The sequence below is a fragment of the Mus pahari genome, chromosome 7 (genome assembly GCF_900095145.1).
Source record: "Mus pahari chromosome 7, PAHARI_EIJ_v1.1, whole genome shotgun sequence".
Classification (NCBI taxonomy): domain Eukaryota; kingdom Metazoa; phylum Chordata; class Mammalia; order Rodentia; family Muridae; genus Mus; species Mus pahari.
In genome coordinates, this window is record NC_034596.1 from 48958046 (window position 1) to 48974103 (window position 16058).

Below are 16058 nucleotides of genomic sequence, written 5' to 3' on the forward strand. Positions count from 1 at the left end.
AAAAAAGAAAAAAAAAAATCAACCCTTAAGAATATAAGCCCCTGTTTTTAGTATACTATTTTAGTTTTACTTGGAGCTTTATAAAATGCTAGCTATTGGATCTGTTCTACACGTATTTTCTGTGCACTGATGGTAAGGGCTTATGTTTGAAGAGAGTCTTTATGCACTAAAATGTTACATGACACAGTTTCATAGATTTTATCAGTGTTGTTTATTAACACCAGGAAAGTTCTAACAGGAAATGCTTACATTGGCTTGATACTGTTCCAGAATCACATGACCTGGAAACTCTGGCTCTGCAATCTCTGCAAACCGTCGGATAACTACTAAGAGTGTGTCAAGGCCAGAGAGACGGAGCTGGTCACTGTGGTCTGTGGCAGCCATGAAAGCCATGCGGATCAAGTCAGCAAGATGGAGCACCAAAAAGTCACCTGGAAGTTGAAAAACATGTTTTAGCATGAAAGAGAACAGGCTGAAACTAAAATTTGCACGATGTGATAATGTTCTCTCCTTATTTTATGGCTTAGGTTCTCCAGACTGTTTCGTTTCATTCTGTATTAGATAGATTTTCAGGCTAAATTTAACGTACACTCAAATATACACAAATCAATTCCAAAATCAAAAAATTACATACAGCTATTCAAAAGTCCAAAGCAGAATTAACATTAAGAAAGAGTGTTTCCTCACTAAGAGCAGTTTCCTCACTAAACACTTTGTCCAGACTGTCTGATAAAACACATTAATTGTACTTAGCAGGGCCTGGCATGTGATGAACTTGGCAGTAATTTATTCTCTTATGTCAAGTTAATGCCAAACATAGAAATATAAAAAAAGCCTCTAGCTACAGGAAAAAAAATGGCAATTCCTTTTGTTCCTGAAACATACTCTTGCCATAAATATTCTGAGAAGAAACAAACAAACAAACAAAAAATCATTCAAAAGTAGCCCAGTAGTGTTTCCAGAAATCAGCATTATCTAGAAAACATGAGACAAATTCAGAGGTAGAGTCCACAGGAAAAACCATCACATCTTTTTTTTTTTTTTTTGGTTTTTCGAGATAGGGTTTTTCTGTGCAGTCCTGGCTGTCCTAGAACTCACTCTGTAGACCAGGCTGTCCTGGAATTCAGAAATCCACCTGCCTCTGCCTCCCAAGTGCTGGGATTACAGGCGTGTGCCACCACTGCCCGGCTAAAAACCATCACATCTTAGTAAAGGGCAACTATGGTCTTGGTTTGGTGTATGGGAGTCAGGGAGCACTAGTGAATGCACACTGATTTTGTGTTGTTAGCATCTAAAACAATACTCATCTTAAGCACAGTTCAAAAGGAAATGCTTGCTTGAAAAACTATTAAACACAACATACATTCAGACTGGCAATACCAATGTTTTGATTTAAAAAATTATGTTTACTAATGTATGTGTGTACCACAGGTGCATGCAACCACCCTTCTCCCATAGATTCCAGGGATTAAGCTCATACTTTTTATTTATGCTAACATAACACAAATAATGGCATACTGAGTGTAGTGCAGGAGCCTGTCCATCTAGAGTAAGGCCTGTGACTGCTGTGCCTCCTGCTGAAGTGAAAACCAGAGGGACAACTCTCTACTTTTAATCATCTGCTCTTGCCACTTACTTCTTGAATCACGTTTCTTCATTTCTTGTGCTAAAGCAATGTCAAAATGAGCGCTGTTTGCATTTTCACACTGGTTAATTATTCTGCAGACACAGTCAGCAGCGAAGACTCTGGTGGCCCATCGAGGATTACTGAAAGGGTGTGGCTTGTCATCACCTCTGGTCAAAACCGAGGCATCGTCACCTCTGTCGCCTTCTTCCTCCTGCATTGTATCCACGCAAGTTACAGCTGTAAAGTCTTTATCGAGGGAAAATATAAGAAACCATAATTAGCAGGAAGATACCATTATTAAAGAATATAACACACAAATCCAAATGCAGTCTAGAATTACTATTAATCAATCATACACCTTTATGATAACCTAAAATAGTTAGGACTCATAAGCACGGGTAACAATGTCAGTGCCATGCTGACTTCCACATACGTGTACCTCATCATCATGCATCACACACAACAGGAATGATGACAATATTACAACATATTGTGATAATTATCAATCCCTTGCATGAAGATGACTACATCTAATTAAATTCACAATCACAATAATGAGGCTATGAATGGATTTAAGAAGGTTCTGTCTCAAACCTATTGAAATAGCAGTACACATACCCATGTAAACACACAGATACAGACACTTTAAAAAAATATTTTTGTTAGGACATTCACTGCTATTATTATAGTCTCAAAGTTATGATTCTAGCCACCAATTAAGGAACTGACTCATTATTAATTTTTTCGTTTGAGACAGGGTTAGTTGTGAACGCTTAGAGACCTAACAGCCTCTGCCTGCAGCGTGCAGGGGTTAAAGGCATAAATCATCATGCCTGAATCTGTTAACGTGTTAGCTGCTAACCTTACAAACTAAATGAAACTCATGCCATAAAGCAAGTCAACAGGTTTTTGTTTTGTTTTGTTTTGAGACAGGGTTTCTCTGTGTAGCCCTGGCTGTCCTGGAACTTGCTTTGTAGACTAGGCTGGCCTCAAGCTAAGAGATCTGCCTGCCTCTGCCTCCTGAGTATTAAAGGTGCATACAACTATGTCTGGAGTATGACACTATCCTTCCCCCCCCCCTTAAAAAAAGTCTACAGAAAGACATTTTTCCAATAAGAAAGGATGAAATCAAACTACAGAGTATTAATGAAAAACAACGAACAACAACAGCAGAATAAATCAGACCTGTAGTATCAGAAGTTAAAGTAGAAGGCAAGGTCTAAAGCAACCACGAGGAAAGGACTCATGGTGTCCCCTGTGACTCGTGTCAGAAAGGGAAAGAACATTGCAGTGAACATGGGCGAACCAAGTGCAGTCTGCTGAAGCCATAGACCTAGAAGCTGGCCTTTCAGTCCTACTGTGCTAGCAATGTGCTCTCTATTATTTGCACCTGTGAATCACATGTATTTAACTTCCACTGTTACATGTATGTGGGGAGAGGTACCCTTTTCCACTATTGGCTAAAGTGCAAACTGGTACAAATTAGCATGCAGGTTTCTTAAGAAGCTAGAAGACCAGCAGATGGCCCAGCTATGCTACTTCTAGTCACAGACATCCAAAGAACTCCTGCTGCTCTGTCAGTCCAGCTGCTCATTAGCTGATGAATGAATGGGTGAGAAAACGTGGTACATACACACAGTGCGGTACATACACACTCAGCTGAGAGAAACCCGGCATGATGAAATCAGCAGCAGGACAGAGGGGACTGGAAACGTACTGACTTGAGAAGCCCAGAAAGACAAACGGCTCATGCTGTCTCTCCTATGGGTCCTAGCTTCATATTTCTAGGTCTGAAAGTTTAATTTGGAGTGTCTGTAGAAGCTAGAAACCCAGAAAGGGCCCATGAGAGGGTGCGGGGAAGGTGGGACATATGTCATGCACAAGTAGAGGTGGAAAATACTGGGATAAAGAGAGTTGAAGGAGGTATAGTAAATACTGTCAGGATGAATGATCTTTTTTGATATGTTGAATTGTGTGTGTGTGTGTGTGTGTGTGTGTGTAAAGGAGTCAGAATGAAGGTACTTTGCTTATGTATTGAATGATACTGCTTCCAGAATCCATGGGCTACTGAATGAAAATCCAGTGCCAGGTATGGATCCAGGACCCCTCTCTATGAGTTCTGGTCAAGGAGGTGTCAGAGGCAAACAAAATGAAAATACAACTGAGTCATGAACCTCAGGGAGCGTGACTCTAAAGTCAAAAAGGAGGACTGAGGTGCACACCACAATCCCGGCCCTTAGGACACAGAGGCAGAAGGAACAGAAAAAAAAAGAGACAGAAGAAAAAAAATCAGTCCAATTATGAACACATTGAAAAAATTTTGAGATAGTTACATGTTGCCCAGGTTGGCAGTGAATCTTGTATGTAGTTGAGGCTGGTCTTGATCTCTTTTTAATCCTCCTACTCTACAGGATTATAGGTGGCCTTTCTGCTTTTTCTGAGGATTGAATTTAGGGCTTCTCATCTGTTAGGCAAGTGCTCTATCAGATCCCCAGCCAGAAAAAGTATGTTTTCTTTTTCTTTTAAAGTAGACATCCTTATAAATCTTAAGTTGTAGAGAGCAGATGGTATCAGGACCAGTCACTAAGAAGTCAAAGCAGACAAAGAGGAACAAAACCTAGAGGGATTTCAAAGTACTTTTTCCTTTAAAACACTTCACCCACCAGAGACCTCTGCACCCTAAATTGGAAGGTACTGAAACACTGTGAAAATATGCAGATGTTAAATCTGAACAGAGACGGTAAGCCTTGAATATGTGTCTTCAAGAGAAAATAACATGCTTTCCAATACTATTCAATTCTTTAATTTTTAAACTTTTTTTTTTTTTTGAGTCAGCGCCTCTCATATATCCAAGGCTGGCCTTGTACATGCTATGTAGCTAAAGGATGATATTGAATTTCTGATCTTGTTGCCTCATTCTTCCAAGTGCTAAATCCATCCAGTGGAAAAAAGACACTATTTTCAACAAATGGTGCTGGTTCAACTGGAGGTCAGCATGTAGAAGAATGCAAATCGACCCGTTCTTATCTCCTTGTACAAAGCTCAAGTCAAAGTGGATCAAGGACCTCCACATAAAACCAGATACACTGAAACTAATAGAAGAGAAAGTGGGGAAGAACCTCAAACACATGGGCATAGGGGAAATTTTCCTGAATAGAACACCAATAGCTTATGCTCTGAGATTAAGAACTGACAAATGGGGCTGGTGCGATGGCTCAGTGGGTAAGAGCACCCGACTGTTCTTCCGAAGGTCTGGAGTTCAAATCCCAGCAACCACATGGTGGCTCATAACCATCCGTAACAAGATCTGACTCCCTCTTCTGGAGTGTCTGAAGACAGCTACAGTGTACTTACATAAAATAAATAAATAAATCTAAAAAAAAAAAAAAAATTGCAAAGCTTCTGTAAGGCAAAGGACACTGTCAATAGGACAAAACAGCAACCAACAGATTGGGAAAAGATCTTTACAAATCTGATAGAGGGCTAATATCCAATGTATACAAAGAACTCAAGAAGCTAGACTCCAGAGAATCAAATAACCCTATTTAAAAAAGGGGTACAGAGTTAAACAAAGAATTCTCAACTGAGGAATACCAAATGGCTGAGAAGCACCTAAAGAAATGTTCAACATCTTTAGTTACCAGGGAAATGCAAATCAAAACAACCCTGAGATTCTACCTCACACAAGTCAGAATGGCTAAGATAAAAATTTCAGGTGACAGCAGATGCTGGAGAGGATGTGGAGAAAAAGGAACACGCCTATATAGCTGCTACAACTTTGGAAATCAGTCTGGCAGTTCCTACCTGATATAGTACTACCTGAGGACCCAGTTATACCACTCCTGGGCATATACCTAAAAGATGCTCCAACATATAACAAGGATACATGCTCCACTATGTTCAAAGCAGCCTTATTTATAATAGCCAGAAGCTGGAAACAACCCAGATGTCCCTCAACAGAGGAATGGATACAGAAAATGTGGTACACTTATATAAGAGAATACTACTCAGCTATTAAAAATAATGAACTCATGAAATTCTTAAGCAAATGGATGGAACTCAAAAATATCATCCTGAATGGAAAACACTCACTGATAAGTGGATATTAGCCCAAATGCTTGGAATACCCACGATACAATTCACAGATCCTACTTCTTTTGGATTCTGTCATATAATGAAGACCAGCTGAGACATCCAGCCTTGAGCTACCCATTCATAATCAGCCACTGTTGGATTAGCTAGACCACAAACTGTAAGTCATTCTAGTAAATCCTCTTTTTGGATATACATATATAGAGATTCATTATCTAAGTTCCGTTACTGTAGAAACCCTGATTAAGACAACATTTAACATCATTTGAAATTAACATTATCAACTGTGGAGAGACCAGATGCTTAAAAATGTCAACTATGGGGCAGGAGCAGGAGCAGGGGCAGGGGCAGGGGCAGGGGCAGGGGCAGGGGCAGGTGGATCTCTGAGTTTGAGGCCAGCCTGCTTTACAAGGCTAGTTCCAAGTATGGTGGTACACATCCTAATTCAGCACTTGGGAGATAAAAACCAGGCAGCAGTTTGCTGTGAGACCAGCCTACATAGTGAGACTTTGTCTCAAAACAAACAAACAAACAAACAAAACCAGAGACTGGCAAGAAGGCTTTGCAGTTATGAGAACATATTATTCTTGAAGAAGATCCAAGTTTGGTTGCTAGCACTCATACGGTAGCTCACTACCACCTGTAATCCCAATATAGGAGATCCAATGCCCTCTTCTCGACTTTGAGAGCACTGTTCTCATGTGCATAAATCTTACACAGTCATGCACACACACAAAATTAAGAATAAGTCTTTTGTCAAAAAGACAATCACTACACTTATGCTGTGCAGATTCATGAGACTTCTGGTAAGGTACAGGAGTAGACTCTTCACCTGAAGAAAACAACGGCCCCACAGTAATTAATAACAGGTAAGAGAGTGAGTGCCAGTGAGCTATTCCACACTAGGCTCCTCTCTTTTGATTTCGCTGCTGTAGCTGGCCATCCCCAGTACTTACCAGCGGATGCAGCAAGCACATCTTTACAAAGCTTCAGCCAAAGGGAGAGCTTCCCCACCGCCATGGATGTCAGCATATGGTGCAACGTCTCTCTGATATCCTGGCACAAGCTTTCGTCTGTCTCTCTATCCAGTAAGGCTAACAGCGCCCCTTCAAGGCCCACTTCTCTGAGGTTAGCATCTGAGGAGAAGAAAATGGAGGCTCTAAGTAACAGAAAACAGCTGCCGTATGGGAAGCACCCTTGTTCAGAGGTTTTCAAACACTACATATCAATGTGCTTTAAAGATTAGCTGAGATACTGTGCTTAATCTACTATGATATTAATTCATAGCTGATCTCTTGGATTATTTATGATCCTACATAGGATCCTTAAAAAAAGAAAAGGAACATTACTAACTCTCTTAAGAGTTAATGACACCAGGCTATCCAGATGTGTCAGTGGAGAGATCTTGCTGCTAAATTGGATCCCTGAAATCCACACGATAGACATGTGAGGACCAGAAGACTCCTTTGACCTCTGTGTGTGTGCAAACCCACGCACAAGAAAGAAATGCAATGAAAATTTCAAAAGTTGTTAATGTCACCTTAAGTTAGGTAAACATTATCCAAGTAGTGTTCAATACAGCAGTGTGAGTTTGTCTCTCTCTCTCTCTCTCTCACTTATTAGAATTCTTTTCCTTGGTCTAAAGTTAAATTTAAATAAGTAAACATGACAATCCTCCTTACTCTAGTGTAAAGGCTCTGATTCGTTGGTGTTGGATACTACTCGAGAGTGAATCCAGGACTATCCTTTAAACTTGTGATCTTCCTGCCTCAGTCTCCCAAATAGGTCAATTACAGGGCCTGTATCACTAAACCCAGCTAAAGGATCTAAATAGGGTTTAAAAATCACATCTAATTAATTAATTAATTAATTAGTGTGTGTGTGTGTGTGTGTGTGTGTACATGCATGCACACACACTTCCCAAAGCACATGTGTGAAGGTCAAGTGACAACTTATATGTCCTAGGAATTGAACTCAGGCCAGCCAGCCAGCAGCATGTTACTCTGCCTACTGAGTCGCCTTGCTGGTCCCTTAAATTTTTTCAACAAATTAAACAGAAAACCAATTAAACAGAAATAGTGGTTGGTGAATAGGATTTAACCTCTGGGCTAACACATGTCACTCACTATACAATATTCAGAGTACTTCAATATTTCAGTAATAAAGCAAAGGAGTGCTGGGAACTGAACCTGAGTCCTCTGAAATAACCAGTGCTAAACTGCTGACCATCCCTCAGCACCTAGTGCTGCACATCTTAAAAGGAGTGCAGCACTGAGCTTTTCACTGTAGTCAGTCTTTTTTTTCCTTGACTAAGAAGCATTTTTAAAAATGTTCATACTATTTAAAGAGCGCTGAAGGTGTTGGAGTGAGGACGGCTCAAAGGTTGAGTAAGTAAGGGGCTCGCTGCTCTTGCTGAGGACTCAGAGTCAGTTCCCATACCCACTAGAGGCCCACAAAAGCCATGAGTTCCTATTCCAAGGGATCTGATGATCTCTCAAATATGCATGTATGCAAAATAAAATATAGTAACTACAACTTTTTTTTAAAAAGAGAATTGAGAAAACAGTAAAATGTTATTACTGGAGTGTCAAAAATTTTTAAAAGTGATACTGCCTCTTGGTCTTTTAGATCAGATTAAGTGCAAAAATTAAGAAAAAAAAAAAAGGTATGCCATCACTGTCAGTAACACAGGAAGAATTCTCTCATGAATGAATGACTGTTAATCCCTTCTAGAAAATAATTTGACAATATCTATTAAAATCATAAGTGCACAATATTTTATTTATTCATTTAACAGGTTATGTTCTGCATGAGTTTAATGTACTATATAGATCTGCCTGCCTTTGCCTCCCTAGTGCTGGGATTAAAGGTGTTTGCCACCACTGCCTGGCATGACTCAACATTTCTAAGAACATGTTTACACCACTGAAATCTAAAGCAAATAGATACAAATAAATTTGGTTGTGAATTAAAAACTAAAATGTTCCTTTTGGGAACAGATATGACATTATAAAATTATTGTATCAACACAGTCATGTTGAGTAACCTAAGCCAGCAGTTTTTTCAAAATGTAATCTTTTTATTATTATTTTTTTAGAATTTCATAATGCTGTCCTAGTTAGGGTTACTATGGTTGTGATGAAGCAACTCGCAGAGGAAAGGTTTGTTTGGTTTACACTTCCACATCACAGTTCATCATTAAAGGAAGTCAGGACAGGAACTCAAACGGTAGAATCCTGGAGGCAGGAGCTGATACAGAGGCCCTGGGGGTGCTGCTCACTGGCTTGTTCACCATGGCTTGTTCAGTCTGATTTCTCATAGCACCCAGGACCACTAGCCCAGGGGAACCCCACCCACGACGGCCAATGCCCTTTCCCATCAACCACTAAGAAAATGTTCTACAGGTTTGTCTACAGCCTGAGCTTATGGAGACAACTTCTTAGTTGAGGTTCTCTCCTCTCAGATGACGTTAGCTTGTGTCAAGCTGACACAAAAATAGCCAACACACATGCAGACAATGACTTTGATCTTATTCATTTTCCCACTCTTCCCCTTCCTTCCTTCCAGATCCACCTTCACCCAGCAGAGAAGAAGTTTTAGTGTACTAATAAAATGACTTCAACAGCAAAAGATTTTTACAGTAAAACACATCATGGATCTGAAAGTTTTAATCTGGGAAGCTTTGCCAAAGCTGTGACATGCTAAAAGATGGTATTTTAGAAATTACATACACATACATATTATCTGTAGTTAAAAGTATATGAGGTTTGAGTTACTTTCATTAGTTTTCAAATGAAAGGATAAGGGTCAGAGATGTGCCTCAGTGACAGAGCGCTGGTATAGCATGCCAGGCTCTGGGTTCATTCCTTAACACCGTGAAAAGTAAAATAAGATAAAAATGGATACATACTTACATTTTACTGGGGCTGTAGAGATGGCTCTGTCCTGAAGAGCGATTGCTGCTGGTTCAGGGGGCCTGAGCTTGTCCCCAACACTTATAGCCCCGCCCCCAAGGACCCCGATGCTCTCTTGTGAACTCCTCAGACACCTACACTCACATGTGCATACACTTAAACAGATACACATCTGTAAGTATAATTAAAAAAAAAAACCTACAAATTTTACTAATGTTGAACTCTGCTCTACAATGGAGAAAAGACAGAAAAAAATCCTTTAACATGTAGCAGGATTTATGTCCATTTTATTAAAACGTTATTTTGATGGGAGGCAAGCATGTATGAAAAATTATTTTAGGATTAAATCTAATTTCTTTTAAAAATTCTTTAAATGTTTGTCGGTTTGGTGGTGTTTGGACACTGCCCATGTCTGGCAGCCAGAGGACAGCGTGTGGGAGGTGGGCTCTGCTTCCCTGCACTGCTTCTGAGGATCGGACCTGGGACATCAGACTTCATGGCACGCACCTGTCTTTGTCTAGACATATCGCTGTCATGAACAAACCTTGATGTAAGGCAGGATGCTTGAACTTCCTATCAGTAAAGGGGTTGAAAAGACAACTCATGGGAACACATCTTGCTAGGCTTTGAGTCCCAAACTTCTAGTTCAGATATGGGGTGAGAACTAATAGGTATTTCTGACAAGTTCTCACACGAGGTGCACATCACTGGCTGGCCTCACCTTGAGAATCTCTGCTATTACCAGGCAGAGTGGTAACTGCTAGGGTCACTTTTACAGAAGATGTCAAACACCCTAGGATTAACCGTGACACATCATTTAAAAATTCAGGTTTACATGGAAATCTGTAACACTGATGAGAAGAATCACCTGCGGCGGGGTCCCTGCCATCCCTGGCCAGCATGACAGCATGCTCTGAAACTTCAGCTGCTTCTCTCTGTACCAGCTGCCGCAAACAAGCCAGAACTGCTCTTCTCAGCAACAGGTAGGGGCTACAAAGATTCACCTGAAAGATGAGATTTGGGGAATGAATCTAAGATTCTTGATGGCACTAAGTAGGTCTACTACATATAAGATTCTTGATGTCATTCAGTCTAGATTCACTGGACTGTCTCCTGATTCTCGTTAGTGCATTAATAGGCTGGACACAAGTCCTCAAACACAGTGAAACTTCTTCAACTGCTTTAGAATGCACTTACAGTTGCAACTAGAAACAGCTTAAGGAATAACACACATACTAAATTATGTGCTATTTGTATACATATTCAAGCAAAAGCTTCGACAAAGCTAGAAGACAGAGAATTTGGGTAATAGCTCTGAGCTAAAACACTCACATCTGTTCTCACACAACTGTGCTTAAGATTCTCTATGAAATGAATACACCTGCAGCAATGCAGGCAAAACTATACATGCGTCTAGCTGGAGTTCTAGAGTCAGACAGTCTATGAGTCCTCCATCTGTCACTCACTAGCTGTGTGACCCTGGGCAAGTTATTTAACCTCTCTGGGTCTTAGCTTCCACTGAACTACTGTGAAGTTCGCTGGAAGTGGAGTTACAGACAGTTGTGAGCTGTCATGTGGATGCTGGGAATTGAACCCAGGTCCTCTGGAAGAGCAGCCAGTGACACCCAGCCATCTCTCCAGCTCCTCAAAAAAAAAAAAAAAATCTTTAGCAACACTAAAGAGCAACAACTTTTACATACATATGTAATACTTGTAAATCACAATGGATGTGGCAGCAGCTTTATCTACAGCAAATGATAAGCTTGGCAATGTTCTTCAAATGATCAATTACAAGCCAGAATTTTCTGGATACAAATTTCTTAATTTATTTCTGAGTGAGAATTTTGCTATGTAGTCCAAGCTGTCCTTAAACTCACAATCCTCCTGTCTCAGCCTTCTGAGTACACGATTACATGTACTACTATGCTCTGATCCTAGTTACAAATTCTTACTTAATGGTAAGTAACATAAAATTTATTTTTCCTTTCATTAGGCTAGTAAAGACCAATCTAGTATGGCCTATAAAAATTTATATGCTCTTTGGGGGAGTGGGAGGATTGAACCCAAAGCCTCATATGTATTCTCTACAGAGCTTCACCCCAGCACACGACGTACTGTCATAGTGATTTTCAAGTTAAACTTGAGAAACACAGCACGGCTATGATAGAGTTCTGATGATTTGGTGTATATGGAAAAAACAGGACTGAAACGGGTGGTGGCAGGTACTGTCCACTGTGTAAGAAACACATGCAAAAACAAGGCCAGGTTCTCAATTTATAAGACAAAGATATTAGGTAGGATGTCATTAGTGAAACACAGGGGTGGAATTAGCTTTGTAAGTATGTTTTATTACATGTCCACTTCAAACTCCAAAGTGGAGGAAGAAAGATCGCAGAATCCTCAGGGTAATGCCACCATAGTCAGGTTTAAGGACGTTTACTATTAGAAACTAGTATACACGATCACACAGAAGTTAAAATATAAAGGGTAAGTTTACTAGTGCCCAAGATTACTGTTGTAGTTAATGTCAACTAAAAACAGCATTTTACATGAAAGATTTAAAGAAAAATGAATGAATCTATTAGTTGTTTTGATTGGAATTTTACAAGCACGTAATACAAGGAAGATGCAGCATTCATTCAGGGCAGTTATGCAATCCTTTTAAAAACAGCATGCTTAGTACTCTTCATGTGTTTGGTAAAAGGTCAGGGACTGTCACGCAAAGCATCTCCAAGTCATTCTTTAGCATGTCAATGGGGAAAAGGAACATAGGCTGGGTTACAACAAACAAAGCAGGCGGAAAACACAGACAGCAAATCAAACTGTAATTATGATTTCTTTCTCAAATGAATACATTAAAGCAAAACAATGCAAAAGGCAGTGCAAAGACTGAGCACACCGGCTGAAAGGTGAGGAAGGATTGGTCGACACCGGCATGAAACAAACCCCACGGAACATGCTGTGCATACTGGGCTGTGCATTAATGGTTAGCTCAAACAGAGAAACAGAGGAAAACATCTGCAACCAAAAATAATACACAAAACAGCACTGCAAACCTCAACACAGTTAGAGTCAAGGGTCTGGGACCTACCAACACAGAATTATCCAACAAGATCTCCTGCACAGAAACAAACGACAGACCAGTCATGACAAAAATCAAAAGATAAATACTAGGACGACTATGACACAGTTGGCTAAGTGTTCTGACATAAGGCTGAGAGTTATCCTTCAGATTGGCTTAGCTTCAATCTTACAAGGTGGTTGGTTACATTCTACTTTCTAGCTTGATAAAGTAAGAGTTGAGCTAAGACCTTGAAAGTAGTTACAAATGTCATGATATAAGGACATGAACCAGGCAAAGCCTGAGTGTCCACTTGACTAAGGAGGCTTTCTGCTCTTACTATGCCTCAGATTCAAAGCAGGCCCAGTAGACATACTGGGAGGGGCGGGCTGGCCTGTAAATACATGAATGTGTATAGTTCACCCCAGCACAGTTAATTATAGATCTTTTTATTTTAAAGCTGCGTGTACTCGGAATCGATGGTGTCACTAAGTCCAAGTTCAGACAGGAGTGGAAAGCAGGAAGTTTGAGGGGACTCTAGTGTAGGACTGCCCAGTGATGACATACAATTTCTTCCTTTCTTTCTTTTCTCTTTTTAAAAAAATTTTTTTAAGAAAGTTTTATTTATTTATTTTATGTATACAAGTACACTGTAGCTGTCTTCAGACACACCAGAAGAGGGCATCATTATGGATGGTTGTGAGCCACCATGTGGTTGCTTGGATTTGAACTCAGGACCTACAGAAGAGCAGTCAGTGCTCTTAACTGCTGAGCCATCTCTCCAGCCCCAACATATAATTTCTTTACTTTTGAAAATACTGTAAAATATAGTAACCTCAATCAATAAATTTAGAAAAAAATGCTAACCAAATTATTAAAATACTCTAGTAATGTTAATAAAAACCACTTAAAATACAATTTCTATTTTAAATTTAACAGACTGTTTTACAAATGTAGTCATTTTTGGCAGGAAAAAAAAAAGGTAATAAACCCGATGAAATCTTATTCAACATGGATTATCAGGTCCACTAGCGTCTTACTCTTTGTTTCTTAGTAAATAACATTAAGTGAATCCATGAATCAGGTAAGGAGACCTTTACTTCCCATTTAAATAAGAGCAGTGCTCTGATGTTCTTAAAGAAGTCTTAAAGTCAGATCAACTTGTAATAGAATGGGATTTTTTTTTTTTTTAGTAATTGAGTTTTGTAAAAATTCTTCAAATGTAAAAACTAATATTCTTGGGAGAAATTGTCCTTGAGTGGTGAAGATAAAAATCTTTTCCCTGCCATTTCCCCAACATGTGGTTGACTCACATCAGTTAGCTATATCATCTGTTTAAAGTTTTAAATGACATTCAGCAGCAATAACTAATATTATGCATTACTCACGATGTGTCAATGCTACTTCAGTGAGTGGTTCATGTGTTACCACATCTGGTATCTGTGCATTGCTCATGTTTAACAGATAAGTAGCTGTGCCTGGGGGAGGTTATGGGACACTACACAGCTAGGAAGTGACAAAAGAATGGCTACGATCATGTCACAGAACTCACAAGGGCAATAACAAAATAATAAAGACGGCAACTGGGCAAGGAATCCAGGAGGGAGGAGATTACACCAAGCTACATTTGGTAAACTGCTCAATGCTGTGGTCCTCAGACTGTCTTTTAAAGACTTTCTTTAATGATGCAAACATCATTCTACAAAAGACGGGATGATGTGAGAGCTTTAGATGTTTCTTTTAAGCTCTGAAATACTACATAGTTTGCTTCAGGCTTTAAAATGAAAGGACTGCCTTTATGTGTGTCCAACAGGGTGACACTGTTATACATCACTCACATTTATGCTGGAGAACATAACCAAGTTAAAACGAAACAACAAAAAACAACCCTCCTCCAACAAGAAGGACTCGCAGATAACATTTAGGGAAGTCTCTGACTTTGTGCTGGATCATATTCGTCATGATCCTGGAGCTCAACTGTTAAGGCAAGTCTGGACAGACATCGATCATGCCCTAGAAAAATCATAAAAGCAAAGAATGTCTATGACCCACTTGATCAGAACTCCTGGGTGACTGGCTTTAGTTCTCTGTATTTGTTAGATACATTATAAAGACCCAGACATGATGTGTATGTAGCCAAGACATCTCTCCCTCTGTATACATGTGTGTGCGTGCGTTGGGCATGCCAGTCCAAGAGAACATGGAGTTCAGACTGCTTCCAGGATCCTACTATATTACTCTCAGCCTTAGCCCTTTGGGAAACCATCTGTCATTGAGCCTAGAGTTAGATATTTCAATGTCATTGCTGGGCTGTGAATGGAGCACCTACTCCCTAGTTACAGCTCTGCTTTCCATGGGTGCTGCAGGTCATACTCAGGCCCCCATGCTCACAGTGCAAACACTCTTACCCGCTAAGCCATCTCCCCAACTCTCACTTATCCACCTGTGTCAGAACTTCTGATACAATTACAACAGAAGAAAACCAGGACCACAAAAAACATCTGCAGGCCCTCCAGCACGTGTAACTTGTACAGTGAGTACAGTAGTATAAGCACTCAGCAAGGGCCTCCATTAATGAGTAAATACTCCAGGATTTATGCTCAACACTAATAGGAGAAAAACGACCCATGTTTGAGAGGCTTAGAGGTAGATACACGAAAGTGGTCCTCTCCTTTCTAAAACAGACTGAAAGAAAACAATCAAACATATAGCATAATTTACATAGTCTAAAACCAATTAAGTTGGAATACAAGTTTCAGAAAGTAGGAACTCCTTACACTCTGCTACTCACACAGAGGCAGCTGACCAGACTAGACAAGTTGACATGGCGTGGGGCAAACATGTGAAGCTGCTGAAGGCAAGAGATGGCCTGAGCTTGGACCAGGCAGCCTGGGTGATCCTGCATCACTGCACAGCCCAGCAGACAGGAAGTCCTTAAGGCGGACACAGAAGTATTGTTACCTGAAAGAAAAAGCCAACACCTTTTAATAATTAGTCTATAAAGCTTAACTCCTCTTTAAACATATATAAAGATTTAAAGTCATTAAAATTTCTTCATAGATTTGTCAAGTCAAATTTCTACCACAAAAGCAGATACATGGGCTGGGGCACCAGTCAGTGGCAAAGTGTATGTTTAGCATGAGGGAGGCTTTTGCACATGCATGTACGTACACACACACACACACACACACACACACACACACACACACACACACGAAGAATAATAAAGTGACATACTGGTAGACTATCTTGTATTTGGGTGTGTGAGGGTCATAGGACAGCCTGGCAGGAACTGGTCCTTTCAGTCCACCATATGGAGCCTAGGACTGAAACTCAGGTTCTTGGGCTTGGTAAGAAGTGCCTT

At 40.1% G+C, this 16058-nt stretch overlaps 1 protein-coding gene across 2 annotated transcripts in view; it reads right to left on the bottom strand.

Moving 5' to 3' along the window:
* The window catches only part of Heatr5a (HEAT repeat containing 5A), an 86665-nt gene that overhangs the window by 21871 nt on the left and 48736 nt on the right, over positions 1–16058 (bottom strand). Inside the window, exons 20-25 of one of the 2 annotated variants that reach the window (XM_029540827.1) lie at positions 15486–15655; positions 12725–12751; positions 10502–10637; positions 6676–6855; positions 1637–1873; positions 250–431 (exon numbers count right to left, since the gene is read on the bottom strand). In XM_029540827.1, the coding sequence (XP_029396687.1) occupies positions 250–431; positions 1637–1873; positions 6676–6855; positions 10502–10637; positions 12725–12751; positions 15486–15655 (932 nt within the window). The remainder of the gene's footprint in view (positions 1–249; positions 432–1636; positions 1874–6675; positions 6856–10501; positions 10638–12724; positions 12752–15485; positions 15656–16058) is intronic. The other variant, XM_021202178.2, reaches the window with a different exon arrangement.